The 27,058-nt window shown below is 36.1% G+C and overlaps 2 protein-coding genes across 12 annotated transcripts in view; both read right to left on the bottom strand.

The window, feature by feature from the left end:
* Positions 1-285: 285 nt before the first annotated feature.
* On the bottom strand, positions 286-3,525 carry bmp10 (bone morphogenetic protein 10). The gene is given in 2 exon segments (NM_001130600.1): positions 286-1,367; positions 3,079-3,525. Coding segments are annotated over 2 exon segments (1,458 nt in total). The 5' UTR covers positions 3,479-3,525; the 3' UTR covers positions 286-309.
* Positions 3,526-6,699: 3,174 nt separating this feature from the next.
* The window catches only part of arhgap25 (Rho GTPase activating protein 25), a 33,387-nt gene continuing 13,028 nt past the window's right edge, over positions 6,700-27,058 (bottom strand). For 3 of the 11 annotated variants that reach the window (XR_015490384.1, XR_015490385.1, XR_015490387.1), the window contains 9 exons: positions 26,807-26,923; positions 23,724-23,928; positions 20,620-20,752; positions 20,464-20,537; positions 20,252-20,373; positions 16,700-16,854; positions 13,362-13,951; positions 9,854-10,524; positions 6,700-6,850 (listed from right to left, as the gene is read on the bottom strand). Coding sequence is in view for 7 of the 11 variants with exons in the window: in XM_087252355.1 (XP_087108481.1) it covers positions 10,323-10,524; positions 13,362-13,951; positions 16,700-16,854; positions 20,252-20,373; positions 20,464-20,537; positions 20,620-20,752; positions 23,724-23,928; positions 26,807-26,923 (1,598 nt within the window). In the remaining 4 variants the exon portion in view is untranslated. 11 annotated transcript variants of the gene reach the window in all.

Below are 27,058 nucleotides of genomic sequence, written 5' to 3'. Positions count from 1 at the left end.
AGTCTCTACTGATAAGAACAGCTCATTTATCCCGAGGCGTGTCAGTGGTTCAATTATTGTCTTATGTTCCGCCCAATCCTTATTCAGCAGGGATAAATTGGCCACCGTTCCCACTAAATCTTGCATTGTGGCTCCTTGTCACGTGGCTGATTCCACAACTGATATCATGACTCCTGCTAACTCCTGTTAAGGTTGGGAGTAAGTGCTCATCCACTGCCGCTTGGAATGTAGGCTATAGACAATGAATGTCTTTTAGTCTCCTTACAATCAATACTAAGCTTCACCCCACTTCCCCTTGTCCATTAAATACTATCTGCATCCACACTTGGCCACTACCATTCCTTCAAATTTATACTGATACGTGACCACACCTGCGTCATCTAGGTAGAGCAGGGAGATGGGATCTAGTTCAGTCGGCACGCAACAAGCCCTGGACACAACTTGTGGACTTTTCAGACTGACCAACGTTTGTATAACTGCATGTTTTGTAGGTGTAACGTCTTTGGTTAAAGGGTATGTGCACACCCCTGTACACTCGAAGGCTTCATAACCAGTCGGCGCCAAGATCCAGCTGTCCCAGCCGATGTCTTTGAAGTCCACATAGAGGGAGCTCTTTTTACATTGGTTGCCTTTGGCATTGCGTCTGATTCTAGATGCTGTGTCATAGATGAGGTTGGAGCGCATCTGTAGGAGAGCCTCCTCGCTCTGCTCATCTTCTTCAATGCCATCTTTTTGTCCCAGGTCACCCCAAAGGCCCGTCATCTCCAGCTCAAGGTTGTCTTGAAGGCCTGGCCTGTTGGTCTCGTGCTGGATCAGCTCGTTCAGCTCTCGTTTTGCTCCACGATGGTCTCTGCTCTGGTCATCAGAGTACACGATCATTAAGGGTTTGTGTCTGTCCTCAGGGCTGGTGTCAATGTCCATGTCCCCCTCTATGGCATTGCTTATATTTTCACCTTCGGCCACACTCTGAGAGTCCAAACTTGCTATGTGGACCTCCAGCTTGTGCGTGGTCCCATAGTCTGATTTCCGCCAAAGGTGGACGGCTGCGGTCATGTCAAAGGATTCCCATGCATTATCTGTACCATAAACCTGTCGAGATGCTAACTCCACCAGCTCTGTTTCACTCTCTTGATCTCCTCCATCAATATCGTCTCCTCTTACTTGCTGGCTGCTGTTCGTTTCAAGCAGTTTGACCTCGTATATGGTCACTTTTCGGTCAACACCAGCATATTTGTTGCGGTCAGTCTGGACCAGAGTGTACAGTCGGAGTTCAGCTGTGGTGACTCTCTCATGGTGTGGGATTGACACGTTGAAGAGAAGTGGGTGTCGTCTCACTCCACTAGGTCCCATACTGTATGAGGAGGAGTCTGGAGAGAACAAGACAGACAAATGTTAGGAATTCTGATTGCCACAACTTCATGCGTGTGAAAAACGTCTAAAATTATTACAAAATAAAAACTAATTTACATTTATGTAAAAAGAAAAAGTAGAACATAAACTTGTTTTATGTTTATCAATGTATACAATTTGTACATGTGAATTTAGACAACCTTTATGGTGTAGGTCAGTGGTTCTCAAAGTGGGGGTCGGGACCCCCCCGAGGGGTCGCGGGGCAATGAAGGGGGGGTCGCCTGGTGATTTCCAAAAATCTATTTATTGTTATAAAACCATAAGAATTTACATATTTTATCCATAACTATACTGAAAATAAAAATAGTAGTTTATAGTTACTATTTACTATATAGTTACTATGGTAGCTTATAGTTACTAGTTCTATTGGATTGCGACCCCTGGGGTAATTACATTATATTAAAGGCAGCAATAGCGTCAGATGCATTTTGATTTTATAACATCAGGTTATACTTTCTGGCACATTTAAAGCACTGACACAAATTTAATTGGTGTGTCTGCGTCATTGCATGCAAGGTTTCTGTATTTATAACCACCTCAGAGGATATTGGGGGTCGCGAGTCACTAGCATTGTTATTTTGGGGGTCGCAGGCTGAAAAGTTTGGGAACCCCTGGTGTAGGTAACAAAAACGATAGCGAGTATGTTGGTAATAGACAACACAAGAATATTTCATTTAAATTGCTGCACAACAAAGCGCTTAAAGCCTCTTTTTAATTACCAAAAAAGCCACTATCGTCTCTATAAATTGCTCATAATTCAGCATGCATGAATCACAGTGCAATTATTTACTACAGTGCACAACCAAAAATGCTTTAAGACTCATTCATTCATTTTCTTTTTGGCTTAGTCCTTTTATTAATCAGTGGTTGATACAGCGGAATGAACCGCCAGCTTATCCAGCATTTGTTTTATGCAGCAGATGCCCTTCCACCTGCAACTCATCACTGGGTAACACCCATACACTCTCATTCACACACATACACTATGGACAATTTAGCTTAACCAATTCACCAATAGCACATCTATTGCAGCAAACTCCACACATAAATGTCAACTAACCCAGCCGTGTCTTGAATCAGCACCCTTTTTGCTGTGTGGTGATTGTGCCACCACTAGCCCTTTTTAAGACTCTTTATATATATATATATATATATATATATATATATATATATATATATATATATATATATATATATATATATATATTTTTTTTTTTTTTTTTTTTTTTCTTTCAGCAGAAACATTTGTCTTTCCCAGCTACATTTTTCACGAATTTTCAAGTAATCACGAATTACTTCATATTATTACTTGCATATTTAATTAATTACATTGCAACTAAATCTCATTAGATTATAAGTATTATAAGATTATTACAATGGGGCTAGGGTTACTGTAAGTTGACTTGTACTTGCAAAATTTCTTATAGTCAGTTAAATATCTGTTGAATGTTAAGCAGATAGTCTACTAATACTCAAATGGACTATCAAAATAAAGTGTTACCGTTACATTTATTATTATTATTATTATTTTGGAAACCATTATTTATCACATAAACAGTCGAAAAATAAGTTGTTGTTTTTTTCTTTTTTTCATTTACAAAAAAATAACAAATTCCTACGATACAAATGATTATAATGTCCTCATTGAATAGGAAAATATGCAGTTACCTTCATTTTTAAAGCTGCGTACGATGTTTGCCGAAGGCATTGCTGTTCGGTCATTGGCGAATCGGTTGTAGAGTTCCAGCATATACTCAGGTGGCTCTACACGAGTGGCCCCTTGATGCGCAGGAGAGCTGGGACGGGTCAGATTGAAAGTCTGCAGAAACTGTCCCTTCAGGGTCTCCATCAAGCTCTGCATGTTCGCCTCACTGTCCTGCTCCAAGAGTGAAGGATCCAAAACGCCTCCATGTCCATCATCCAACCCTGGAGCAGTGCGGTGCCTCTCCGGGGAGCTGATGGGGCTACTTTGCACACAGAAAGGCCCCCAGAAAAGCAGGAAAAAGGCCAATAAAGCAGACGTGGCAGATGAAAATATAATCCAAAAGTGATTTCTGCTACCAGCCATGACGCAAGACAAATGTGTATTAGCTATAGGTGCAGGAGGTGAGATCTATAGATCCACTATCAAAAGCACTTAATTTCAGTACACAACTTTTTCTGAACAGAAGTTTAGTTGACGCTCCACTGCAAAACTTAAGATAGTAGACTTGTCCTTGCTGTTCTGGTTCAAAATGTAGCCTCACACTGATGCCTGCAATAAAGTGCCTCTATTCCTGAACTCTGAGCATTTATTCTTCTTCTCACCTTTTGATGTCTGAAAAGTTTGAGGGTGGTTTCAGTACGTGAAAGAGATGTCCCTCTGTGCCATCTCTTTTCAAATGTTTTTTCCTCTCTCTCTCTTTCTCTCTCACTCTTGCTCTCTACTTTCTCTCTCTGTCCCTTATCTGCAAACTAGGAAGCTCTGCATTTCTAGTGTTCATAGTGTGTGTGTGTGTGTGTGTGTGTGTGTGTGTGCACCGTTATCGGCTTTCTTTTCCTTAATGAGGACTTTGTAAACATCTCTCTGATACGTGCAGAAGCCCCTTCCTTTGTTTGGGTGGGTGAGCCAGGGCAGATTTTGGGCCTAGTGTTTATTTGTTTTTCCTATGACTTCCTATGAGTGCTGGGACCTAAGTTCATTGACCGTTTCTTTTTGACAAACGTCTGAAGAGTGCCTCCGTATCTTTGATGCGACGGAAATTGAATTGCAATGAGGTGTAAGACGTTGCTGGATAGACTGAAAGCAGCTACTTTTATTGCCACTATAGTGCTGTTATCGGAATATCCGTCTGCCTCTGTAAGAATCTGGAAAGTATCCATTACAATGAAATACGTTTGCAGTACTTGAACAAAATTAAATATTTCCTTGTGGAAAAGGACATTCAAACTGTTCACAGATTACTATAACTCCAACACTAACCAATCATGCCAAAAATTCCGTACAACATTTTGTTTGCATTTCCACTGACTTCTGGAGCATCTTATCATCTGTAGAAGGGTGCCTGCTGAAGAGCTTCTGTGCTCGTGGCAAAAACAAACCGCTCATTCGGAAATGGAGAGAAGCCCTTATCGCTGGCTCTGAGAGGTTGACACAGCTCCCTGGCCAATGGAAATGTCTCAGGAGGCTTAGGATGACAGTACGCAATAGATGGTCTTCGTACAGTAGCACATCCCAATCAGACAAAACAGTATTGAGGCAACTTCCAGAGTAATGCTTCAGTACACTGTAGTTTCCACTTACAATACCTCCCCCAAGATCAAGACCAGGCACAGGATCTACAGAACTAGTTCTTTTTATCTTCAAGATGCTTCATCATCCACAACAATAAGGTCTTTCTGTGGTCAACATTTGTTTTTAACCCTTGTGAACCCATAGAACTCAATATAAAAGCTACAAACTTTTTTCTAAAGGGCTAATAATGTCAACTGATGATCAATTAAAAATTACACATTTTAACCACCAAGAATGTATTCTGTCATGGCTTTGTAATCAAAAATGTCATTAAAAACAAAGTCAATAGGGGCAAATAAGTCACAAACATAATGAAAGTGTAGTCGATTTGAACAGCATGCAAGAGTTAACCAGCTTTCTGTCATTTAAAATAGGTAACCAAAACAGCATTGAATTAAATTTCATAATGTTCATGTTAAGACGGTTTTCAGAGATGTTCTACAGGATCACCATCCGTTTAATTTGTTTGTTTCCTGGAGAGGATTCAGGATAAAGGTGTCATTGAGTGAAGCAATGCTCACAGAAAAAATATTTGATACCCAGCAGCTTTTCTATAAGTCAGTGTGGAGAATCTGCAGGACTTGGTAAGGTAGCAAACATTTTTCACTCTCACTCAAAAAAACTCAATCTAATTTGTAATAATTTGGTAGTTGGAATTAGGCGTTATACCAATACTGGCATATGAGAAGTTTAATACAGCTGAAAATAAGTCAAATTTGCTTTTTAGATAACTGAAGCCACCAATTTAATGTTATTCTAGTGATATTAAGACTCCCTGTATGTTTAAAATCCACTCTTTACTGCATTCAATCATCTTTAAAGCTCCAGTAAAAGGGCTAAAGGAACAATCAATCAATGCAAGTTGAAAATGGTTTACTCACCAACATATTCTCCCAAGCCTCTTTTCTTTTATCTTGTCATGGAATACAAAAGAAGAAATTCTGAAGAATGAACACACCTACAGTACATTACATACAAACTGTTCACTGTTAAACGTTTAACCATTTGTTAATCATTTGGACAATTTACCCATATTATTTAATGATTTGTATTTGTTCTGTTTTCGAAAAAAAAAAAAACGTGTGTTTAAAAACGTGTTTGTGCATTACAGATAAGAATATCATTGAAAAAACAAACAAAAGTTACCTTAAATTGTAGCACTGAAATGTGTTTTTGTTTAATACAAATGGCAATCAACAAATAAAAAACCTTGTTTACTATATTAAACCATGCACTGTAAAAAATGCTAAGTTCCACACAATTAATATGTGTTAGGCCAACCTGAAAGAATTAAGTTAATTCATTAGTTTTTACAAATTTATGTGGATTAAACATAAAATTAAGCTGTCCCAAAAAAAGAAAAACCTCAATAATTGTGTGGCTTCAAATCATTTTAAACATGTAGTCTGAACAAACAGCAAATGTCATTTTGTTAATTGTGGTTAATTTTCTTTAAGCTAGGTTTATGTGTATGGGCACGAAATGTTGACCCAGTAACCAGTGGTGTCACATGCTGTAATGTTCACTCTGGCTCTTTTCCTCTTCAGATAATCTTTCCTGTATAGGAAATACACTTGATGATGGTGTTGTTTATCTTTGCAACTGCCATTACAGCAAGTGCACAAGAGAAACATCTGGTACTGTCCATCGAACAGCCCTACAGAACAAACTAGAATTCATGAATGATCCTGATCATATACCTAAAATCAACTTGCCGATTTAACGGCTCAATTTCTGTATAATCAAGACAGATCGGAAATAGGAAATTCCTTCCCTATCGTTTAATTATGACAGCTGACAGACACAATGCTATCTGGTCCTCTCTTCCTTACGTAATGCCCCGTGTCTCTTTACCCCTTCCTCTCTCTAAAACACACATGGTCTCTTGAGTGAATACTGATCTGAAAGCATTCTTCCAATTTCTCTCTCACACTCTGTCACGTTTTATCTCTTCTGACACACTATCTCTTTGTGACTGCAACCAGACAACAGAAGTGAAGGTGCAGGAAAGAAAAGCCAGATAAAAGCTGTTTATTTACTGACAGTAATCCCCATTCAGAGCATTTTGTCCTTTTCGCCAAATTGTTCACAGTGTAATACACTCCAGTGATCACATAAATAACACAACTTTTAAACTTCTCCGCACATTTTCAGTTGAAATCAGAAGTTTACATACACCATATAAAAGGCACATAATTATATATGTTTTTAAATGCCAGATGTTAAATTTGACTAAACTTTTTCTCTTTTAGGTAAATTTGGATTATCAAAAAACTTTTTTATTTGCTTAATAGCAAAATTTTGAGAGAGAAAGCTTTTGAGAATTGTTTAGAACTTTGTTTAGAAGTCAAAAGTTTACATACAAGAAAATGACCATGCCTTTGAAAAAGCCCAGATGATGCTGTCAATGTTTTGGATGTTTCTGTTTGTCTAATCGGCTTGTTAAGTGGTGACGTGTTTGTGACGTATGTAATACTGTTTCCGGGTCCAAGCCGCCATTCATTTGAGTGGAGAAATCATTCGTTTATGATCACGTTTTATTCCTATCACACATTAAAGTTAATTTTATATAAAATCATCGTGTACACAACAATCTCTGGCCTTGCTGCATAACAAATACCAAAATTTTGCAATTTATAAAACAATGAATCACTTTTTGGTCATCGGATATTAGGCATGGACATATATACTGCGATCATGTATTTCGAAAGCCTTAAATCACTTTGTAAACGTTTATTATTACCATTTCATGAGTCTCCCCATTCAGTTGAATAGAGCGCTTGGACTCGGAAGCCGCTTCGCGTGACGTCACACTTAACAAGTGGATTGACAACATTTGAGTTAATTGGAGACACAACTGTAGACTGGTGTTTAAGGTATTTAAGGAAAACCTCAAACACACTGCTTCCAACATGGGAATGTCCAGCCATCATACCGCTCAGGAAGGAGAAAGATTCTGTTTCGCCAAAGACTATAAACCGTGTCTCATTTCAGAGGCTGCATCCTCCGAAGGATGGATGAAATTTGTTCACTGTAACTTGTTCGTAACTTATTATAAGCAATCTGAAGGCAAAACAAGGTATACAGAAGCTGGAAAAATATTTCTTTTGATCCATACATGTACACATAAACATGTAAACCTCTTTAGTTAGACATGTCATACTGTTTTTGTTTTTTAACATTGAGATATCCAAGTAAAAAAACTGAATTCATACATTTTATCCAGAGTTTTCTTTTAAAAACGTCCTGCCATTATCAGTGCGCAATGAATTTTGGGAGGTTCAAGGCCACAAAGGATCCACTAGTTGTGTCCTTCATTATCAGGGAAACGAAGGACGTATTTTGAGACTGCGTTTGAAGGAGCCTTTCGAAAATTTTTTAAACGACACAGCCTTCATCGTGCCGCGATGCCGCAGCGCACTTCACATGCATCTTTCGGAAGATGCAGCCACTGAAATGAGACACAGCTATAAAATACACAAGACAAGTCACTCGTATACTTTTGAATGGGGAAAAGTGTAAATGTCAATATAGCAAACGAAGCCACGCCATCTAGTGCAGGAGCCAATCAGTGATTGCTATATGGCGAATAAAACCTATCTTCCAGTACAGGAGCCAATCAGTGATTGCTTTATGGCGAATAAAACCTGCCTTCTAGCACAGGAGCCAGTCAGCGATCACTATAGAATGACAATTCTCCGGGGGAGGGATTAGGACCAGACGCGAGTTTCTGCAGATTTTGTGTGATACGAACATTTAGAAACAAAACTAAATAGACAGATGTTGTTTAATTTAGTTATTTATTTGTAATATGAAATGTAATTGCAAACTTGGCAAGTAGTTTTGGAGAATTTGATGTTTCCCCATTCAAACAGAATGCCTGAGCATACTGCCCGAGAGGTGTTTCAAAGATGGCCGCCGAGAACTGAAATGATTTGCCTTAAAGCAGGGGTGTCCTGGAGAGTTTAGCTCCAACCCTAATCAAACACACCTGAACCAGCTAATCAAGCTCTTACTGGGTGTACTAGAAGGTCTCCAGGCAGGTATGTTGAAGCAAGTTGGAAACTAATGTCAGCAGGACACCGGCCCTCCAGGACCGACTTTGGACACCCCTTCCCTAAAGGGACTTTGGTTTCGCAGAGATGAACGTGCTATGGTGCGAACTGTGTGTATCAACCCCAGAACAAAAGCAAAAGACTCTGACTGAAGCTGGTAAGAGATTCATTATCCACAGTGAAATGAGTCCTGTACCGACATAGGCTGAAAGGCCACTCGGCAAAAAAGAATCCATTACTCCAAAAGCACCATAAAACAAGCCAGATTACAATTTGTAAAATCACACTGGGGAAAAGACTTTACTTTTACATGTTCTGTGGATGGAACTAAATTTGAACTGTTTGGCCATAAAAACCAGCTTTGCATTTGGAGGACAAAGGGGGAAGCTTACAAGCCTAGGAACACTATTCCAACTGTGAAGTTAGTGCATCATGGTGTGGGGCTGTTTTGCTTCATGAGGGACTGGTTCACTTCACGGCAGATGGCATCAGGAAGAAAGAACATCATGTAGAAATATTGAAGCAACATCTCCAGATGTCAGCCAGGAAATTAAAGCTTGGCCACGGATGGGTTTTCCAAACGGACCATGACCCTAGGCATACTGCCAAATTAGTTAAAATGTGCTTTGAGGACAACAAAGTAAATGTTTTGGAGTGGCCATCACAAAGCCCTGATGTAATTCCTATAGAAAACTTGTGGGCAGAGCTGAAAAAGAGTGTGCAAGACAGCCTACAAATCTGACTCAGTTACACCAGTTCTCTCAGGAGGAATGGGCTAAAATTCAAGCAAACTATTTTGAGAAGCTTGTGGAAGGATACCCAAAACGTTTCCCCCAAGTTATACAATTTAAAGGCAAAGCTAAAAAATACTAAGGAAATGTATGTAAACTTTTGACTATCGAGAAATTAATGAAAAAATCCCAAAATAATAAATGATCTCGGTATTCTGGCATTTGGCAAAAGTAAATCATTTTGTTAAAATAGTAATAATCACCTAAAATAGTATACGACTAGTATGATTTAACATCAGACATTTAAAAGAATGGTTATGTGCCTATGTTTGGAGTGTATGTAAACTTCTGGTTTCAACTGTATGCTTGATTGTAAATATAATGTTTAATCTTTAGTATATATTATTTATTTACTTCAAAATGACTATAAACAAGTTAATGTGTAAAAGATACCCTTTGGAATAAATTTGCTCACTTGAAAAACTCTTCTCATCATTATTATTGTTATTATTATTAGGATCTTTTTTAAGATACTGTGCTAATTTAAATAAAATGTCATTAAATATTCTTTATAAAATCTCTACTGTTCAGTCCAATACTGCATCACTTCAGAGTTCAGATCTTGCCTTCTTGCGGAGCACAATCCCATTGTGTATGGAATAACCGGATCAACTCTGTCATTTCTGTACATAAGGTGTCATTTACTGTAGCGTCTTTACTGGACATGGACACATCTATCTTTGACCTTTCATTTTGAAGGTTCTCTGAGGAAATTGCTAGAGATATCCAGATTGCTGATCTTGTACAGCTAAGAAATGACTAAGCTGGCACTTTGTTTATTAAACAGTCTCACTATGACGGTCCAGCAGTTGGTTTGTTCAGGAACTCCTGGATCTCTCTGTTCAGCTGCTGATTGCGTGTGAGAGCTTCATCCCTGCTGCGCTCTGCATTGCGCAGTAAGATCTCTAATGCAGATTTAGAGCGCCGCTCAGCCTCTAGTGCTGCCTGCAACTCTGCCACTGTAGCACTCAGCTCTTTGTTCTTCTGCTGGAGACTGAAGGCAGAAAAATGTATTAACAGACATGTCTGCAATTTTTTTTGCCATAATTTTATTTTCAACCAGGATGCATTCAATTGGTCAAAGGTAGCAAAAAATACATTTATAAGATTTTCAGTTTTTCCTGTAATTCTTTTAAATGTTCTATTCTTTAAAGAATCCTAAAAAAAACGAAACCATCAAAACTGATAATAATACATGTTTCAAGAGTTCACACTCAGCTGATGATTGATTATAAAGTGTGTTTGACATGCTCTCATAAGATCCTCGAGCCCAGGGCTCCCTCCTGTTTGCAGGGTGAGAGGGGAGTTCAAGCTCAGGTAGGTCCCAAGAACTGCCCTTCGGTCGCAATCTAGTGTGCAATTAGGGATTAAAGACATTACTAATTCCTAGGAGTGCCGATTGGATTAGTCAGTTAACTAAAGTTGTATGTTTCTGGATAGTGAGAGGAAACTAGGGCACCCGAGGGAAACCCACGCAAGCATAGGGAGAACGTGTACTCCGAACAGAAACGTTGATTGGCCTGGTAAGCACTAGAACCATTGACATTCTTGGTGTGGGGCAACAGTGCTAACCACTGGGCCGCCATGCCAACCATCTAGGAAAGGACTCTTCAAAACGAAAAGGGCTATGTTTTGGAACTTAGGTTATTTATGGAGACTTAGGAATCGTCTGATTGGTGAATCCTAAATTGATTAATGCGGGACCGGCCATGAGCAATCATAAGCATGTGATCCTCTCGAAATTAGTTATAAAAAATAAACTTCACTTCTTGAGCAGAAATTAACAAATGAACTGATTTTTTTCACAGTTTGTCATTAGTGTCATTGCGTAAAATTTGTTATTTTGTGTACAATTGGTGTAATCTGTTGTATCATCATAAATTATACATACTTAGTCATACTTTTTTGCTCTTAATTTTGCTTTTGAAATAAAGATTAGTAAGGCTGTAATGCACCTTGAAACCAGTTGGCAAAATAATGGTTTATTCATTAATTTCATTTATTGACTTTCCTTTAGCTTAGTCCCTTTATTTATCAGGGGTCGTCACAATGAACGACTAACTTATCCAGCATATGTTTTACACCGCGGATGCCCTTCCATTTGCAACCCAGTACTGGGAAACACCTATACACACTCATTCACACACATACATTTAGTTTATTCAAACCACCTACACTGCATGTCTTTGAACTGTGGTGGAAATCAGAGCACCCAGTGCTAACCCCTTAGCCACCATGTCGCTGTAAATAATTTATAATACTTTTAAAAGATCTCTATATGTGTCAGTGGACCACAAAACCTTAAATACCACAATTATACTTTTAGAAGTAGCCAAAAAACATTGTATGGGTAAAAGTTAGTATTTGTTTTATTACACTAATCAATATTTATATAAAATATTAAGCATGCTATTATTAATAAAGTTATTTAGTAAATTTCCTACTGTGAATTTTTCAAAACTTATTTTTTGATTAGTAGTATGCACTGCTTAGAGCAGAGACGAGTCCCTTGGCCTTGAGCAAGGCACCAATCCCCCGAACTGCAGCAATGCTGTCTACTGCTCTATGTGTCTGGGTGTGTGTTCATTATGTATGTGTGTGTGTGTGTGTGTGTGTACTTGAGTGGGTTAAATGCAGACCACAAATTCCGAGTATGTGTCACTGTACTAGAACACATGTCACAACTTCCCTTCTTTTTCCTTCCGTAATCTAAGAAAGGAATTTTAACAAAATGTAGATTTCCCTTTTTTTATAAAACTCAATTAAAAAAATTGCAAACATCACTTGTTTTGTGGTACAGGGTCACATACTGTATGGGGGAAAAATAGGAGAAAAGACTTCTGAAAAAAGCGCTGCTAAAACAGTGGAAGGACCACATAATGTGCACTTTAATGATACTGTTTTCAGCATGTTTAGACATTATAATATAAAACTGAATGAAGTTTGTATTGTGCAGCCGAGGCCAGTTGATCAGTGTAAAAATATCCATAAATTAGCAGTTTTCTATATTTTTTGATTCATGTTTTTATTTTTCCACATTTATTTATGCTTTTAAATTGCATTATGGGAGACTAATCTTTCTTCCAACAACTTTTAACATTGAAAAGTTTGAAAAAGATTTTCATTTATAAGACATTTACAGTAATATATCGTCTAGGATAGTGTTGTATATTATGAAAGAAAAACCTTGTACTAAACTTCCAGTCCATTTTCTGTTATTCTACAGACTAATTTCTCTATATATGATTTCTTATACATTACATTATTCCAAACTGCTGAAATGTCAATAAAAGTCACTTTGTTAAACTGTACAATTGTATTTTCAAGATCAAACATTAATGGAACAGAAATCAAGGTCCCATAATGTACAGCAATTCACAACTGTAAATTGTGATAAACACTTGTGAATCACAAACTTAAGGAAAGTGTTATTTAACAGATAGTTATCACAGTGTAGTGAAAAGCTCTGCAAGTAAACCTCACTCACTCACTCACATTTCAAAAGGTGCTCTAGTGACAGACGCTAGAGTAATACGTAATATGTGATAAGTAATATGCAATTGTAACCCACCGGTCCCACAACACATCTACTCGGTCCTAGCTCGGAGCAAGTGGGGGGTGTAGAACTGGCGGGTTACAATGATATATTACAAATTTTCACTTCTGAAAAAAATCGATATTGTTTACAGAGTTAAAAACAAATACAGGTGAATTGACTAGATAATATTTAACCACTTTGCATGTAAAAAAAAAATGTCTGTTTGTTCAAATCCCTGACCCCACTTCTCAATGGAAGGAAAATAATTAGCACAGATATATATTGAGCCATACCTGTTAATGATGCTGGTTGAGTCTGTGTTTTCTGGTTGTACTGCACTGCTTGTCTGTTGAGCTGGTTTCTCTTTACTCGAAGCTGCTGGACTCAACACTATTCTTGCCTGGGGTTTGGGCACAGGCGCCGTGTTCTGTGCCTGTGCTTTTGGAGCATCTATCTGTTGGACTACAACATCACTATCTGTCTTACTCGAGTCTGTGTTGTCTTTGTCCTTCTGACCTTTTTCCTCTTTTTCATTTTCACTCTTCTGCACTTCAGAAAACAGTGTGACTTTCTGCAGGTCGAGGAGCTTAAAGATGTCCTCAGATAATGTTTTTTCATCATTCTCATTAAAGCTCTCAGGGAACCTGCTCCAGCGATCCCAAGCAGGCTCGCGGGCTATTCTTGCTACTGGTGGACAACCTAAACTGGGTAGAGTTTGTGTCCGCTTTCTAGGGCTCTCGGGCCATGTGTCTGTTGTGACCGAAAACTCAGTGGGAGAAAGAGTTGTGCTTTCTGACTCAGATGACCGTAGTTCTTTCCTTTGTTCTTCAGGGGTGTCCACTTCTTCTTCCTCAGGTGATTCAGACAGAGAGGACACCTCACACTGTGAGATATAGAAAAGAGATGCAATCAGATAAAACAAACATAAAAAATGTGCAGCTATTTTGATCTCTTGAATTTGTGAGATAAATGACAATACATTATACATGATGTATAAATAAAACAATATCATGTAACTGCTTAGATTTTCTGAAGAACACATACAAAATGCTTTAATAAACTTTAAAACATTTATTACTTCTGAGAAGTAGTATTGTTTTCTTTTCTACTACAGCAGTAATGCCTTGACAGTCAAGACATTTAATTAACAAAAGGTTTCTATTACAATATTGTTTTACAGCACCTTTTATTAACCATTGTGAGATTTTTAAATATACATGTTTTTATCTAATAAAACATACCAACCAAAAAACTATTAACTTTAAAAATATGAATTACTTCTGAGGATAAATACAAATTTGCATATAAAATCTATAGACACTAGCTTTTAACAGGCAAAGTGTGAGGTAGTATTATCTTCTTTTTTTTAAGTAGTACTACAGCAAGAATGCATCTATAATGCTACAGATAGTTTCTATTACAATCAAACTTCTGGGGAAAAAAAATATAATATATAGTTTCTACAAAAATAATTAATGCTTCTACAGAAGCAAATCAGCATATTGTTATGATTTCTGAATGATCACATAACTAGATGCTGAACATTGAACATCACAGAAATAAATATATTTTTTAAATTTACTGAAAAATGTTATTCATTACTTAACACTATTGTTTAACTGAACATTCACAAACTGCGTGGCAAACTTGTGCACTTGCAACTACACCTCTGGAGCTGTAGTTAGAAACATAGTTCCTGGCTGGGTTCTATTGCCAGTTGTATGTTACGTCTCCAAAGCTTGTGAAAACTAAAAAAACATAGCATACATTAATACCTTTAATTTATAGTACGTTCTTTGTTAAGTATCTGTACTGTATATGACATGGGCCTGTTGGTTAGAATATTTCTGCTTTTGTTTGCATGTGTCAAATTCTAAAAGTAGACTTTAAAATATCCTACTCAATGATAATAATCATCATCATTAATATTTTATTATTATTAAAGTAGGATTTTAAATAATAAATATTAAATTTTATCTCTTAAAAAAAACCTAGTTATTTATATGATTTATATATGATATTAGAATATGTGTTAGCTTTTGTATGTGATGTTCTCAATAATATTTGTAAGGAAAACATTGGCCCTATATGAGCCATTGACAAATATTTTTTAATAAATATGGAAAGCGAGTGCATGTTTTTACCGAAGCTAATATTGGACTTTTTTTTTAAATGTGTGTGCGTGTAAAACAATATAATTTGCAAAAAGAAATCATGTGGTTCTTCTCTAAAGAAGTTGTTAACACGCTGTTTAGAGCATCACTGTGAGCGTTTTACGTTATAATTAACATGGTTTAAGCGATGGATCTGCGACAGAGAAACTATTGGTTTTGGGAAACACTCGTCACTACATCGTTCTTTTTTTCCAAACGATGCATTGTAAAATGATATTTCAGCTGTGAGTTACATCATTGTTTGGGAAACGCACCCCAGTGTGAGAATTTATTTAACATTTTATTTAATAAAAACATACCAACTAAAAAAAATATATTATATAAAATTATATATATATAAAATTATAAAATATATATAAGGAGCAAGGAAATTTTCACAGTATTTCTGATAATATTTTTTCTTTTGGAGAAAGTCTTATTTGTTTTATTTCGGCTAGAATAAAAGCAGCTTTGAATTTTTTAAACACCATTTTAGGGACAAAATTATTAGCCCCTTTAAGCTATATTTTTATTTCGATTGTCTACAGAACAAACCATCATTATACAATAACTTGCCTAATTACCCTAACCTGCCTAGTTAACCTAATTAACATAGTTAAGCCTTTAAATGTCACTTTAAGCTGTCTAGAAGTGTCTTGAATAATATCTAGTAAAATATTATTTACAGTCATGATGGTAAAGGTAAAATAAATCCATTATTAGAAATGAGTTATTAAAACTATTATGTTTAGAAATGGGTTGAAAAAATCTGCTCTCTGTTAAACAGAAATTGTGGAAAGAATAAACAAGCGGTTTAATAATTCAAGGGGGCTAATAATTCTGACTTCAACTGTATATGAGTATATATTTATATTATGAATTATAAATGATTGCATGATTGGATGCTGAAAATTGACATCCCAGAAATAACTAATGATATTCATTACTCAACATTTTTTTTTTACTGCACCTTTTACTAACCAGTGTAAGGAAAAAAATACCAGTATATATTTTATTTAATAAAAACATACCAACCAAAAGTATTATACATTCATTTATTTTCATTTTGGCTTAGTCCCTTTATTTTAACAATGAATCGCCAACTTATGCAGCAGATGCCTTTCCATCCACAACCCAGACCTAGGAAACACCCATAAACACTCATTGACACGCATACACTATGGCTAACATAGTTTATTAAATTCACCTATAGCGCATGTCTTTGGACAACAGGGGAACCGGAGCACCCAGAGGAAACCCACACGAACACGGGGAGAACATGCAAACTCCACACAGAAATGCCAACTGACCAGCTCGAACCAGCAACCTTTTAGCTGTGAGGTGACAGTGCTAACCCCTGAGCCACTGAATCACCCAGTTTTATACAAATTTAACAATTTAAATAGCTTTGTATAATTGAAGTATTCTCTAGGTAAAATCTAAATTTTCCCACATAATTTTACAATAAACAGGAATACCTCTGCAGACTCCCATCCCACAAAACTGTTGCTGGTCTTCTTGCTCTTGTTCTTTCTGCTGGGAAGTGGAGAAGGCTTCATGTCTTTGGAAGGTGGGAAAAGCAGCTCATGGTGTCTGATCATAACTGTCATCACTTTCTGTATCATGGGAGTTCCTGTGTATGCGGCGAGAACATTGATCAATACCACAACAACGTGTTAACCAATAACACCTTACGATAATCACATTCACACATTTGTGCAGTTCCATTGAAATACACGTATTCCTGTTACCGTATTTTGTGTTGAAACAGGAAGATGGAGTGAGGCAAGTTAAACAACAAAATATCATCTTTAGTTTAAAGCATACACCTAGCTGATCATTTTATTGTACAAAATACTAATACTTTTAGCAAAAATGTGTGTATCATTTTACCAGAAACGACTCTGTAATAATGAACTGTTTGTATGCTATATAGACTCATTGGCCACTTTATTAGGTGTGGTACAATATGGATGTTGGTGATTTTTCAGAAAGCTTTGATTTACTGAGATTTTCATGCACAACTCTAGCTTACATAAAAATGGTACCAAAAAAAAAGAAAATTTCCAGTAAGTGGCATTTCTGCAGACAAATATGCCTTGATGCCAGATATTAGACAGACAAGACAACCACTCCATACAAACAAATACCAGTGGTGTAAAGTGACAAATTTCCAATAAAATTCAATGATAATCCAGTGACTATAATTTAGTTTTTTCTCAGGAATTACTTCACTAAGCAGTTTTTCAAATTCGTACTTTTACTTGAGTACATTTTAAGTGCCGCACTGGTACTTTTACAGTGCTATTTTCCTCACTTTGTAGTAAATACTTCATTTTTTTCTTGTCTACAGAAACAAATGATTGGGTAAGTAGAACACTCAGTCCTGGAATTCCCATCAAGTTGCACATAGAAAAAAAAGCATTCGCATGTCAGACAGGCCTCAAAACACTAACATTTTCATAAATGCAGTTTAGATATGTAGAGTGTGCAAGCATCAACAGTGTCTAAGAAGATGCAAAGTCATTACACACGATAACTGAAGACATTTTAGACCAGGGGTTCCCAACCACTGTGTTGCGACCCTGTTGACTAGTATTGATCCAGTACAGAGTTTCTACCTGGCCACAAGAATGCAAAATTACTCCCACTTTATTATGATTTACCCGTTAAGTAACCAATATCTATAGTTCCATACAGTATATGTGAATATTGCAGACTGAAGGCAAATACATTGTGCCACTCCAATAATATAATTTGAAATATTTCTAAATGTTTTCTACTAGGTTATGTCCCGGTGGACAGCATTTGGCATCTATATGTGTTGGGATTGTTATAAGTACATATATTAATGTAATGTGATTTTTACGTTAAATTAATCTCACATTTTAAATTTATAGTAAATGACTGGAAAATAACTGAACATTAACTTAGAAACACACTTAAAAGAAAACGAGGCTGATATGAGCTACATTTTTAAATTGCAGGATATAAGGTGGAATCATTTTCAGTGTAATTCTCACTACTCTTGAGCACTTTTAGAGAGGCTAGTAACTAGTAAAGTTTTTGGCAAGTAATGGCACTTTTACTTGGGTGTGATTTTGCAGTGCTCTTTACACCACTGCTGTATGCACAACACATCTAACCTTGAAGCAGATGAGCTACAGCACCGGGGCAGCAATCGGCATCTATTTGTGTTAGCAACATATTTACATATTTAGCAACATATTTACAATGTGGGGCGCAGTGCCTGTCTTCATTCAATTCAGTTACAACAGCATGAGAGGGAAAACAAGAGTCTCTCTATCTATTATGGTGAGTTGTATTAGTTTGATGTAGTTTGTTGTTGCTTTCAATTCGAAATATAGATGTAATTTCACCTAAATAACTATCAAAATACATCGCCTAACACCACTCCCAGGTCTGCAAAAAAATGTATACAAACACTAGTTAGGGTTAGGGCTACTTGTATGTCACTGATGAAGAAGATAAGGAATGCTACTGTATGATGAAATCATGAAATGCCCTTAAACAATAGCTAAATGCACAACAGAATGTTCCTTTTACAAATTGCACAAGTTGCATGTTTTCTATTAGTGGTGCATGAGCTTGGTTTGTAGCTCCAACTGCTGAACACTCTTATCTTGTTAGTTAGGGTTTAAAGAGCATTCACATATCACCACAAGTAGATTTTTGCCCCTATACAGAGATTTTGCTCCACCTGCTTAACGTATCAACCTGCTTTCTGTTGGCTTATTATAGGTACATATATTAATGTAATGTGATTTCACATTAAACTCATCTCACATTTTAAATTATTGATTGATTATTAAATAACTGAACTTTAATTTAGAAACACACTTTTAAGGAAATAGTACTGATGTAAGCTACATTTTAAATTTGCAAGATAAAACATGAAATAATTTTCAGTGTAATTCTCACTACTCTTGAATACTTTTAGAGGCGCTATCTTTTGAGTAATTAGAAAAGGTGCTTTTAGTTGTGTTTGATTTTTCAGTTCTCTTTACACCACTGCTGTATATACAACACATCAAACATTGAAGCAGATGAACACACCATTGTCACTTCATATGATCAATCTGCAACATTTCTTCTGGGACATATGGTTGCTTGGGTAAGCATTTACATAAGCAGCTTGTAAGCGAGGGGAGGTATTCTTAAAACATTTTGTATTAATAATATTAGTGATTACTGAGCATCATTTATAAAACACACACAACCTGAGTTGTTGATCATAACCATCCATTTATCATGCTAGTGAGTTTTTTTCAACATGACTGAGTTCATAAGTTTATTATACCAAAATGTCCTCTACAGTCACCTAAAGTCAATCCACTAGAGCACCTTTGGAATGTGTTGGAAAATTACAGAAAATCTGCTGTATGATGCTGTCATATTAATATGGGTAAAATATTTAATGAATGTTTTCAGCATCTTTCTTAATATAAATAAAGACAGTACTAGCTGAATGTAAGTAATAGGGTGACGTAACATCCTCTTTTCCCCAGACATGTCCTCTATTTTAGGCTAAAAAAATGTGTTCAACCAGGATTTCTAAATCTCCACACATTTCTGAGATTCGGCTTTTGCCTTGTAAAATTGTCATTAATTGTATGGATCAGCTTTTACCTGTTCGTGGGTGCCAGGTGGTATATAGCTCCTGAGTAGTGTAAAAGTACTAAATAAAATAGTGGATTTTTGTTTATTTCTTCATTTCTTTTATATTTTAGTGTTTCTTTTTCAACAGGTCCGATGTCTTTAAGTTCAAAGCTGTTAAATACTTAAAAAAAAAATTTACAAATTAGTTTGTTGTATATTATTGGGGACCAAAAGTTGAATGGAAAGTGTGTTATTACTTTATGTATTTAAGTCACTTAAATACAGTTTCATAATTTGTTTAAGTGCAAGTATTTTACAGCTCAAACAAGCTATTTAGTCTAGGAGTAACCTTAAGCCATGTCTGTAAAGCTTGGCTATAATGTTTTATCCATTTTAGGATGATAACTGACCTTTCATCATACTAATAGCATCCTCGACTTGTGGTTTGAACAAGTTTACTCCCATCACTGTGGCCAAATTTTCAACACTCATCTTATTCACCTTTGAGTTTTGCTGGACCTCAAAAAGGAATCTGCAATAACAAACATGACCATACGTCATACGAGGCAGATGTTAATGTTATCAGTGCATTTTCTTTTTACATTTTTAGAATGATTCATACCTGCAGATGTAACTTAGGAGGTTGTAGTTCACTTTTGGCAGTAAACTAATTTGTTTCTCCAGCTTCTCTTTGCCCTGGGATTGATCAGATTAAATGCAGTTAGTCGTAAAATCAACACTCATCTGAAAGACAATGTTTTGTGAAGGTGATTCTCACAGCTGCGGTGGTGGCATCCAGCATCAGAGTGCTGTCAAGAAAGTCCTGATATTGAGTCCAGGGCACAACGGGTTCAGGAAGCTCTCTCAGGTACAGCTTGAGTAATGACGCCACCGTGTGGACATCAGTGTCACTGCATCCAAAAAGGTTTGAACGAACTTTTAATTTGATATTGATGTCTATGAACGTTGTTTTTTCAGTCTAAATATATGTTCATGTTTAGGATTGCAGTGGTTTGATATCTGATATGTGCGTGCATTGAATGGCAAGATCTTTGTTAGTCAGGACAGGATGTGGCTCAGCCACAGTTCAATGCATAGAAGGTTCCTCTGAAACACTCTGCATTTGTATCTCCCTCTCAATCATTTTACCCAGCATTCGTTCTCTTGCTTTCACATGTCACTCTCTCTCTCCCTTGCTCAAATCTAGAACAAACTTTTTGGGTCAAACCCTTTACCTACACTACTTCCTCTTAAAAGCAGTCTGCATTGTGTTTCACCATAAATGGTCATGTAGTGTGTGGTTATCCACATAAAAGCCCCATTCTCATGCAAGCTTAAAAAAAAAAACTTTTTAAAAATAGAAGACTGTAAACACTGGCCATCTGACATAAAAAAGAGGTGTGAAACATTTTAGAAGATGGTGATTGTTTCTTGATTTCTTGTTAGAAATTAATTTAATTATTTGTGTAATTTCCTCTTGACCAGGGAGGACTAATCCAACACAATTCAAAACAAATTAACTGTCAAATTTTTTAATACTATAACCAGATAAACAGTCATATCAATAAACTAATGGGGGAAAGAACAATGAAAGCATGTCAAGCTGAATGGGGCAAGAAAATGAAACAAGAAATCCATAACTGTAACAGCAGTGTACAAGACAATCATAATGTTTTATAACTGATCATTTTACATTAACTCTTCACTTTTGAGAATGATAATATGCATACTTCATATGCAGTATCAAGGTTTTTAAAATCAAATATATGCTTCCTATTGAACTTTCTCCTTATTAAAGAATCCAGACTATACAAAAATGAAAATAGTTTTCAACATTGATCGAAATCAGAAAACATGCAAATTAGAAGAATCATGTGACATTGAAGACTGCAGTAATAAATATTTGAAGAGTTCAGATGCAAAAACATCTAAATGCCTTCTGAAATATGGCCTAAAATGAAAACTTTTTTCAAGTTTATGTTCAGTTATTTCACCTGAAAGTCAATGAAAATAACTTATTCGTCACTATAAAAGTAAAATTACTGAGCAACTGAAAAAAACTATAATTTTAGAAGAAAATATCAAATGGCTTTTAGAGGTTTTTGCATCTCTTCATTTATTGATGAAAAATGAATTCAAATTTTAAAATACTAAAATGGAAAATAGCTATTGAAAAGACTTAGACTCAACTTTATTATCACGTTTAGGGAAACTAAAACTGCAGCAAGGTGCCGTGACACAGACGAACTTCCATGTACACATTAATAAAATATTACCCCACAACATACAATAAATCACATTGTAGGTGCATCTCCCTCCCCCCTGGACTCATTTAATGACCTAGTGGTCACTATTATAAAATAATTTCTAACTCTATTTGTCCTACAAACTCTAAAATGACGTCCTGATGGCAACAGCTAAAACACAGAGTACAAAGGGTGATCCAGGGTGCATAGGATACCCTGGGCTCTCTTTTAATCACCAGTATGGTAAATTACCGTTGGACCAGTTTGGTTAAAACCAATGATCTTCACTGCCACCTTCACCACGCTACTTAACCTGTTCTTGTTTAACGCACTTAGATTACTGTACCAAGCTACAATGCAGAAAGATAAAACAGATTCAATTTATTGTTTATGAAAAATGTCATCATAGAGGTACAAACCTGAAACGATCTGAGTTTCCTCAGAAAAAAACAGTCTTTGTTGGACTTTTTATAAACAGCCTGAGTGTTAGGTTGAAATGTCAACATATTGTCAACAGCAACCCCTAGATATATATGTGTCCACAATTTCAATGTCCAAGCCTTTAATGTTTGTTATGTTGAGGGTAGGAGAAGCCTTCCTGTAATCTATCACCATGTCTTTTATTTTATTTACATTCAACTGGAGAGAAAATCTATCACACCAGGAAGTAAATTCTTCGACAACAGGACCATGCCCCAAAATCCTGATCGCGGAGGAGACTCACAATCACCGAATCATCAGCATACTTTATGATATGACAGTTCCCGTACAGTATATACTCCGACAATCATTAATACACATGACGAACAGAAGAGGTGAGAGGCAACAACCTTGAGGGAACCCAGTAGAACAATACTGTAAGTTAGAAAGAGCACCATTGTCTCTGACACACTGCAAACGTCTTACTAAAAAATCCAGAAACCATTCAAAAACATTAAAATCCAAGTTAAAAAGAGAAATTAATTTCTCAACCAACAAATGTGGCTTCATAGTATTAAAAGCAGAAGAGAAATTAATAAACAACAATCTGGCATGGGTCTTAGACTTCACCAGATGATTAAACAGGTCATTTAACAGTGTAAAATTAGCATCTTCAACTCCCCTGCTCTGTCTGAATGCAAACTGCAATGAATTAAATTTGTCCTTTGACTGCAATAAAATCTCACCTTTAATAATTCTCTTGAAAGACTTCATAACTAATGAGGTACGGGCAACAGGTCTGAAATCATTTGACTCCCGGGGAAACTTACTTTTAGCAATAGGAACGATAACAGATTTCTTCCAAATTGTCTTGTATATATGTAATACTTTTTCATAACCTTTTTGATGAAATAAATGCAGCCATGGCAAGAGACATGAAAAATCTTACTGACCCGAACTGAACCCAAATAGTAGTGCAACATGGTGGTATCATGGCACATGGCATTCTTAGAAGTACATTGTAAATGTCAGAATACATAACATTATATATATATATTATATATATATATATATATAAACACACACACACACAAACACACACACACATTACTGGACAAGCAATACACCAATATTTTATAAATAAAATTCTAATTAGTTTTCAACGCACATCTCTGAGTAATTTTGCACAAAGTCACCTAGACATGTGCAACTTTACCTGGGGAATGAGGGTCTTTCTCCAGCGTCAAAGGCTTCTCTGAACTGCTTGACCTGGTTGTCCTGTCCTGGCAGGCGGAAGATGCCCTCCTCAACCAGACCATGCTCTCTGATGAATTCAGCACACTTCTCTACCAGGATGGGCACCAGACGAGCCCCAAATTTCCTCTCATACACCATGATGTCTGAAAGGCTTTTCCCAAATACTTTGAAGAAAGAAACAACCATTTTATTGCATTGCAGTGACATTGCAGGCTTAGCCCTGAAAGGGGCAAAATTGATTTTGTTTATAAAAACTATAACGTTTTCTTTTAAAGTTAAGTGTTATCTAATCATGTGTATGCGTATTTGTTTTAATAAATGTGTACATTATTCATAATATAGCTCTAAATGTTTGAATCTCAGGGAATACATAAACCCTTTTAGGGTTAAATCTATAAAAAGTCAAAACGTTGGTCCCAGACTAAAATAAAAGTCAGATTTTTTTATTTCAGACAAAAGAAACTTGCACGGACTGATCTACATACTACTCATTAAGTTTGTTTTGGATGGATACCAGTAATGTTTTTTCTGAGGAAAATTATTTTAAAAATGACTTAAGTGTCCTAACAGAACTATAGACTAATCCTGGCTTAGTCTAAGCCATGTTTGTGAAACCAGACTTTAGAGTATTACAACACAGCCAAGCTCTAGTTAACAAGAGCATATTTACATTAGGGATGCACAGATGTGAGATAAGCACAAGATTTGGAAGATTTTAGCACAAGATTTGGGCTAAAACCAGTAGACATTTTATTTGAAACTGATAACCGCTATTTACTGTAGTCCAATAAAATATAATCATCTCTAAACCTAATTATGAAAGCAAAACTTGAACTGCAACAACTATATTTTTCTTTATTTTTTTACAAAACCATTAACAAATTGCAATACAAATGTCCTATGTTTTTCATTGAAAAACTTGTATACTGCTGACATTGCGTTTTCTTCAAAAAATCTTTTTTGAAATGCATGTTTGCTGGGTATAAAAATTTTATCATATGAAACACATCTAAATCGATTGAATAACCAGCGGAAATATCCCATCGTTTTAAATATTAGGAAAGAAGACTGGGCCAAAATAAAAACATTAAAAATAATAATTGAATGGATGGTACTGACATGCTGTCAATATTTTGTGCATACCTAATTTACATATATAATAAATTATTATAAACTGTAATGACAAACATGTATTTTAGGCTGGTCCAACTACTTCAAATTCATATTACCGTACATAGCAAACAAACAGGAGACTCACTAAAATGTAAGGTTCAGTTACAGCCAATATTATTAATCATAGTTACAGTTCATTTGCTTACTGATTTGATAGATGAGGGGTTTTCATTGAATCATATTACAGTATAGAAGGGCTGGGCGATAATTCGATATCGATAACTATCAAGATATATAATTTTACGATAAACCGATAATGACAGTTCGATAATTGCTCGATAATATTTACGCACTATGCATAACGTTGTGCAAGCATTTTGCAGCTTGCCCTTCTGAATGCAGCACGCAGCCATACAGTGTTTGTTGCTCTTGAAGGAGTAAGAAAAAAAATAAGGAAAAAAAGTCAGTCACAGACATTGTTGACAAGAAACGTCACTAGACTTCATTAGCTCGGAGCTACTTAGTTTTTTTAAATCAACACAAAACAGAGCAACATGCACTGCAAACTGCGCAGACGACTTTTGCCTGCCATCAAAAGCAGGCAACACCACAAACCTGTTTCATCATTTAAAACAATACCACCCTTATGAAAATGCAAAGAAATTACAAACAACAAACATGTGTTGATAAACTAGCGCAACTACTCAGCAGAGTCTAATGTCATCATTTTCGAAAGCCGTGCCCTACGAGAAAAAAACCCCGTAAAGACAGACGAAAGATATGACAGACAACACAGTCTCAAACACATCTCAATGAACACTTGATGATTACTGTGTTAAATCAGCTGCACAAAGGGATTGGCAGGTTAAAAATCTTATAAAATTGATAGATTTTTTTTATTTTACAGTTATCGCGATAATTATCGATATCGACCAATATGAAAAAAATTATTGTGATTTTTTTTTTGCCATATCGCCCAGCTCTACAGTATAGTGCATCATATTATATACTGTATATTAGCTTAAGTCCAGGTGAACCACAAGTAGCTGAAATTTTTATTTCAGTATGTTGACATTATTTGTTCAGTTCATTAACTTGCTCAGATTAATTGTTTGTGTTAAGAATAACAAAGTGCACTAGCAAAATAAACATTGTAAATTTAGATTTTACACAGATTTTAACAATTCAGACTTTTATACACTCAAACACTAGTAAAAAGAGAGTTAATCCTATGCACTGTTAATATCTGCTTGTTAAGACATGATGCATTAAATTGGTTTCTGGGTCCAAGCCGCTATCCAGTTGAATTAAGGAAAGTTTTGTTAATGACCACACATTAAAGTGAATTTCTTATAAAATCATGATGTATACAACAGTCTCTGGACTTGATGCAACACACACAAAAATATTTATCAATTTCTGATTTTACAAAATCTAAATCGATAAAACTCTTTCTGGCCATCTGATTTTCAAAAGTATAACATCACTTTGTAAACATTTATTACTCCCATCTGTTAAGTCTCTCTGTAAAGTTTGGTAGAAGCTGCTTCAAGTGACATTACACTCAACAAGCAGATACATTTTTTGCATAGATTTTTCCAAGGTTTTCCCCCCATTGATAAAAACACATACTGCAGTGTGTTTTAGATCCAAATAAAATATGAAAAATATGAGAGAGAACAGGCATATTTTCGAATTGAGTGTTTCTTAACCACGTTCCTGGAGGACCACAAACACTGCATGTTTTCGATGTCTCCTTTGTTTGTCACGCCCATTACAGGTCCTTCAGTCTCTGCTAATGAGCTGATGATCTGAATCATGTGTGTTTGGTTAAGGAATGTGGTTGAGAAACACTGTATTAGAACCAGCTCAATCAATGATAAACAACACAAATTGTTTGACGTTTTGTGTACGATGAACAACCGATACCTCCATTGGAGCGTGACCCTATGGCCTTGCGGATCCAGCGCACCCACTCTTCCATCTCACTCTGACTGGTTGCCATGAGAACATAAGCATCCCGTTCCCGATCCGTACTGCCACCTGCTGCATCACAGAAACAACAACTTTAAATAACTTTGCCCTGAAAATTTAGGAGCCCAAGAGAATGTAAACACTGTATTAATAACCAACACAGATATACTCACTTTACAGAGATGACAGTTCACACACAAATGAACA

Source organism: Danio rerio, chromosome 5, assembly GCF_052040795.2.
Source record: "Danio rerio strain M-AB ecotype USA chromosome 5, GRCz13ab, whole genome shotgun sequence".
Lineage (NCBI taxonomy): Eukaryota > Metazoa > Chordata > Actinopteri > Cypriniformes > Danionidae > Danio > Danio rerio.
The sequence above is the reverse complement of the archived record's forward strand: the minus strand, read 5'-3'. Positions and strand labels throughout refer to the sequence as shown.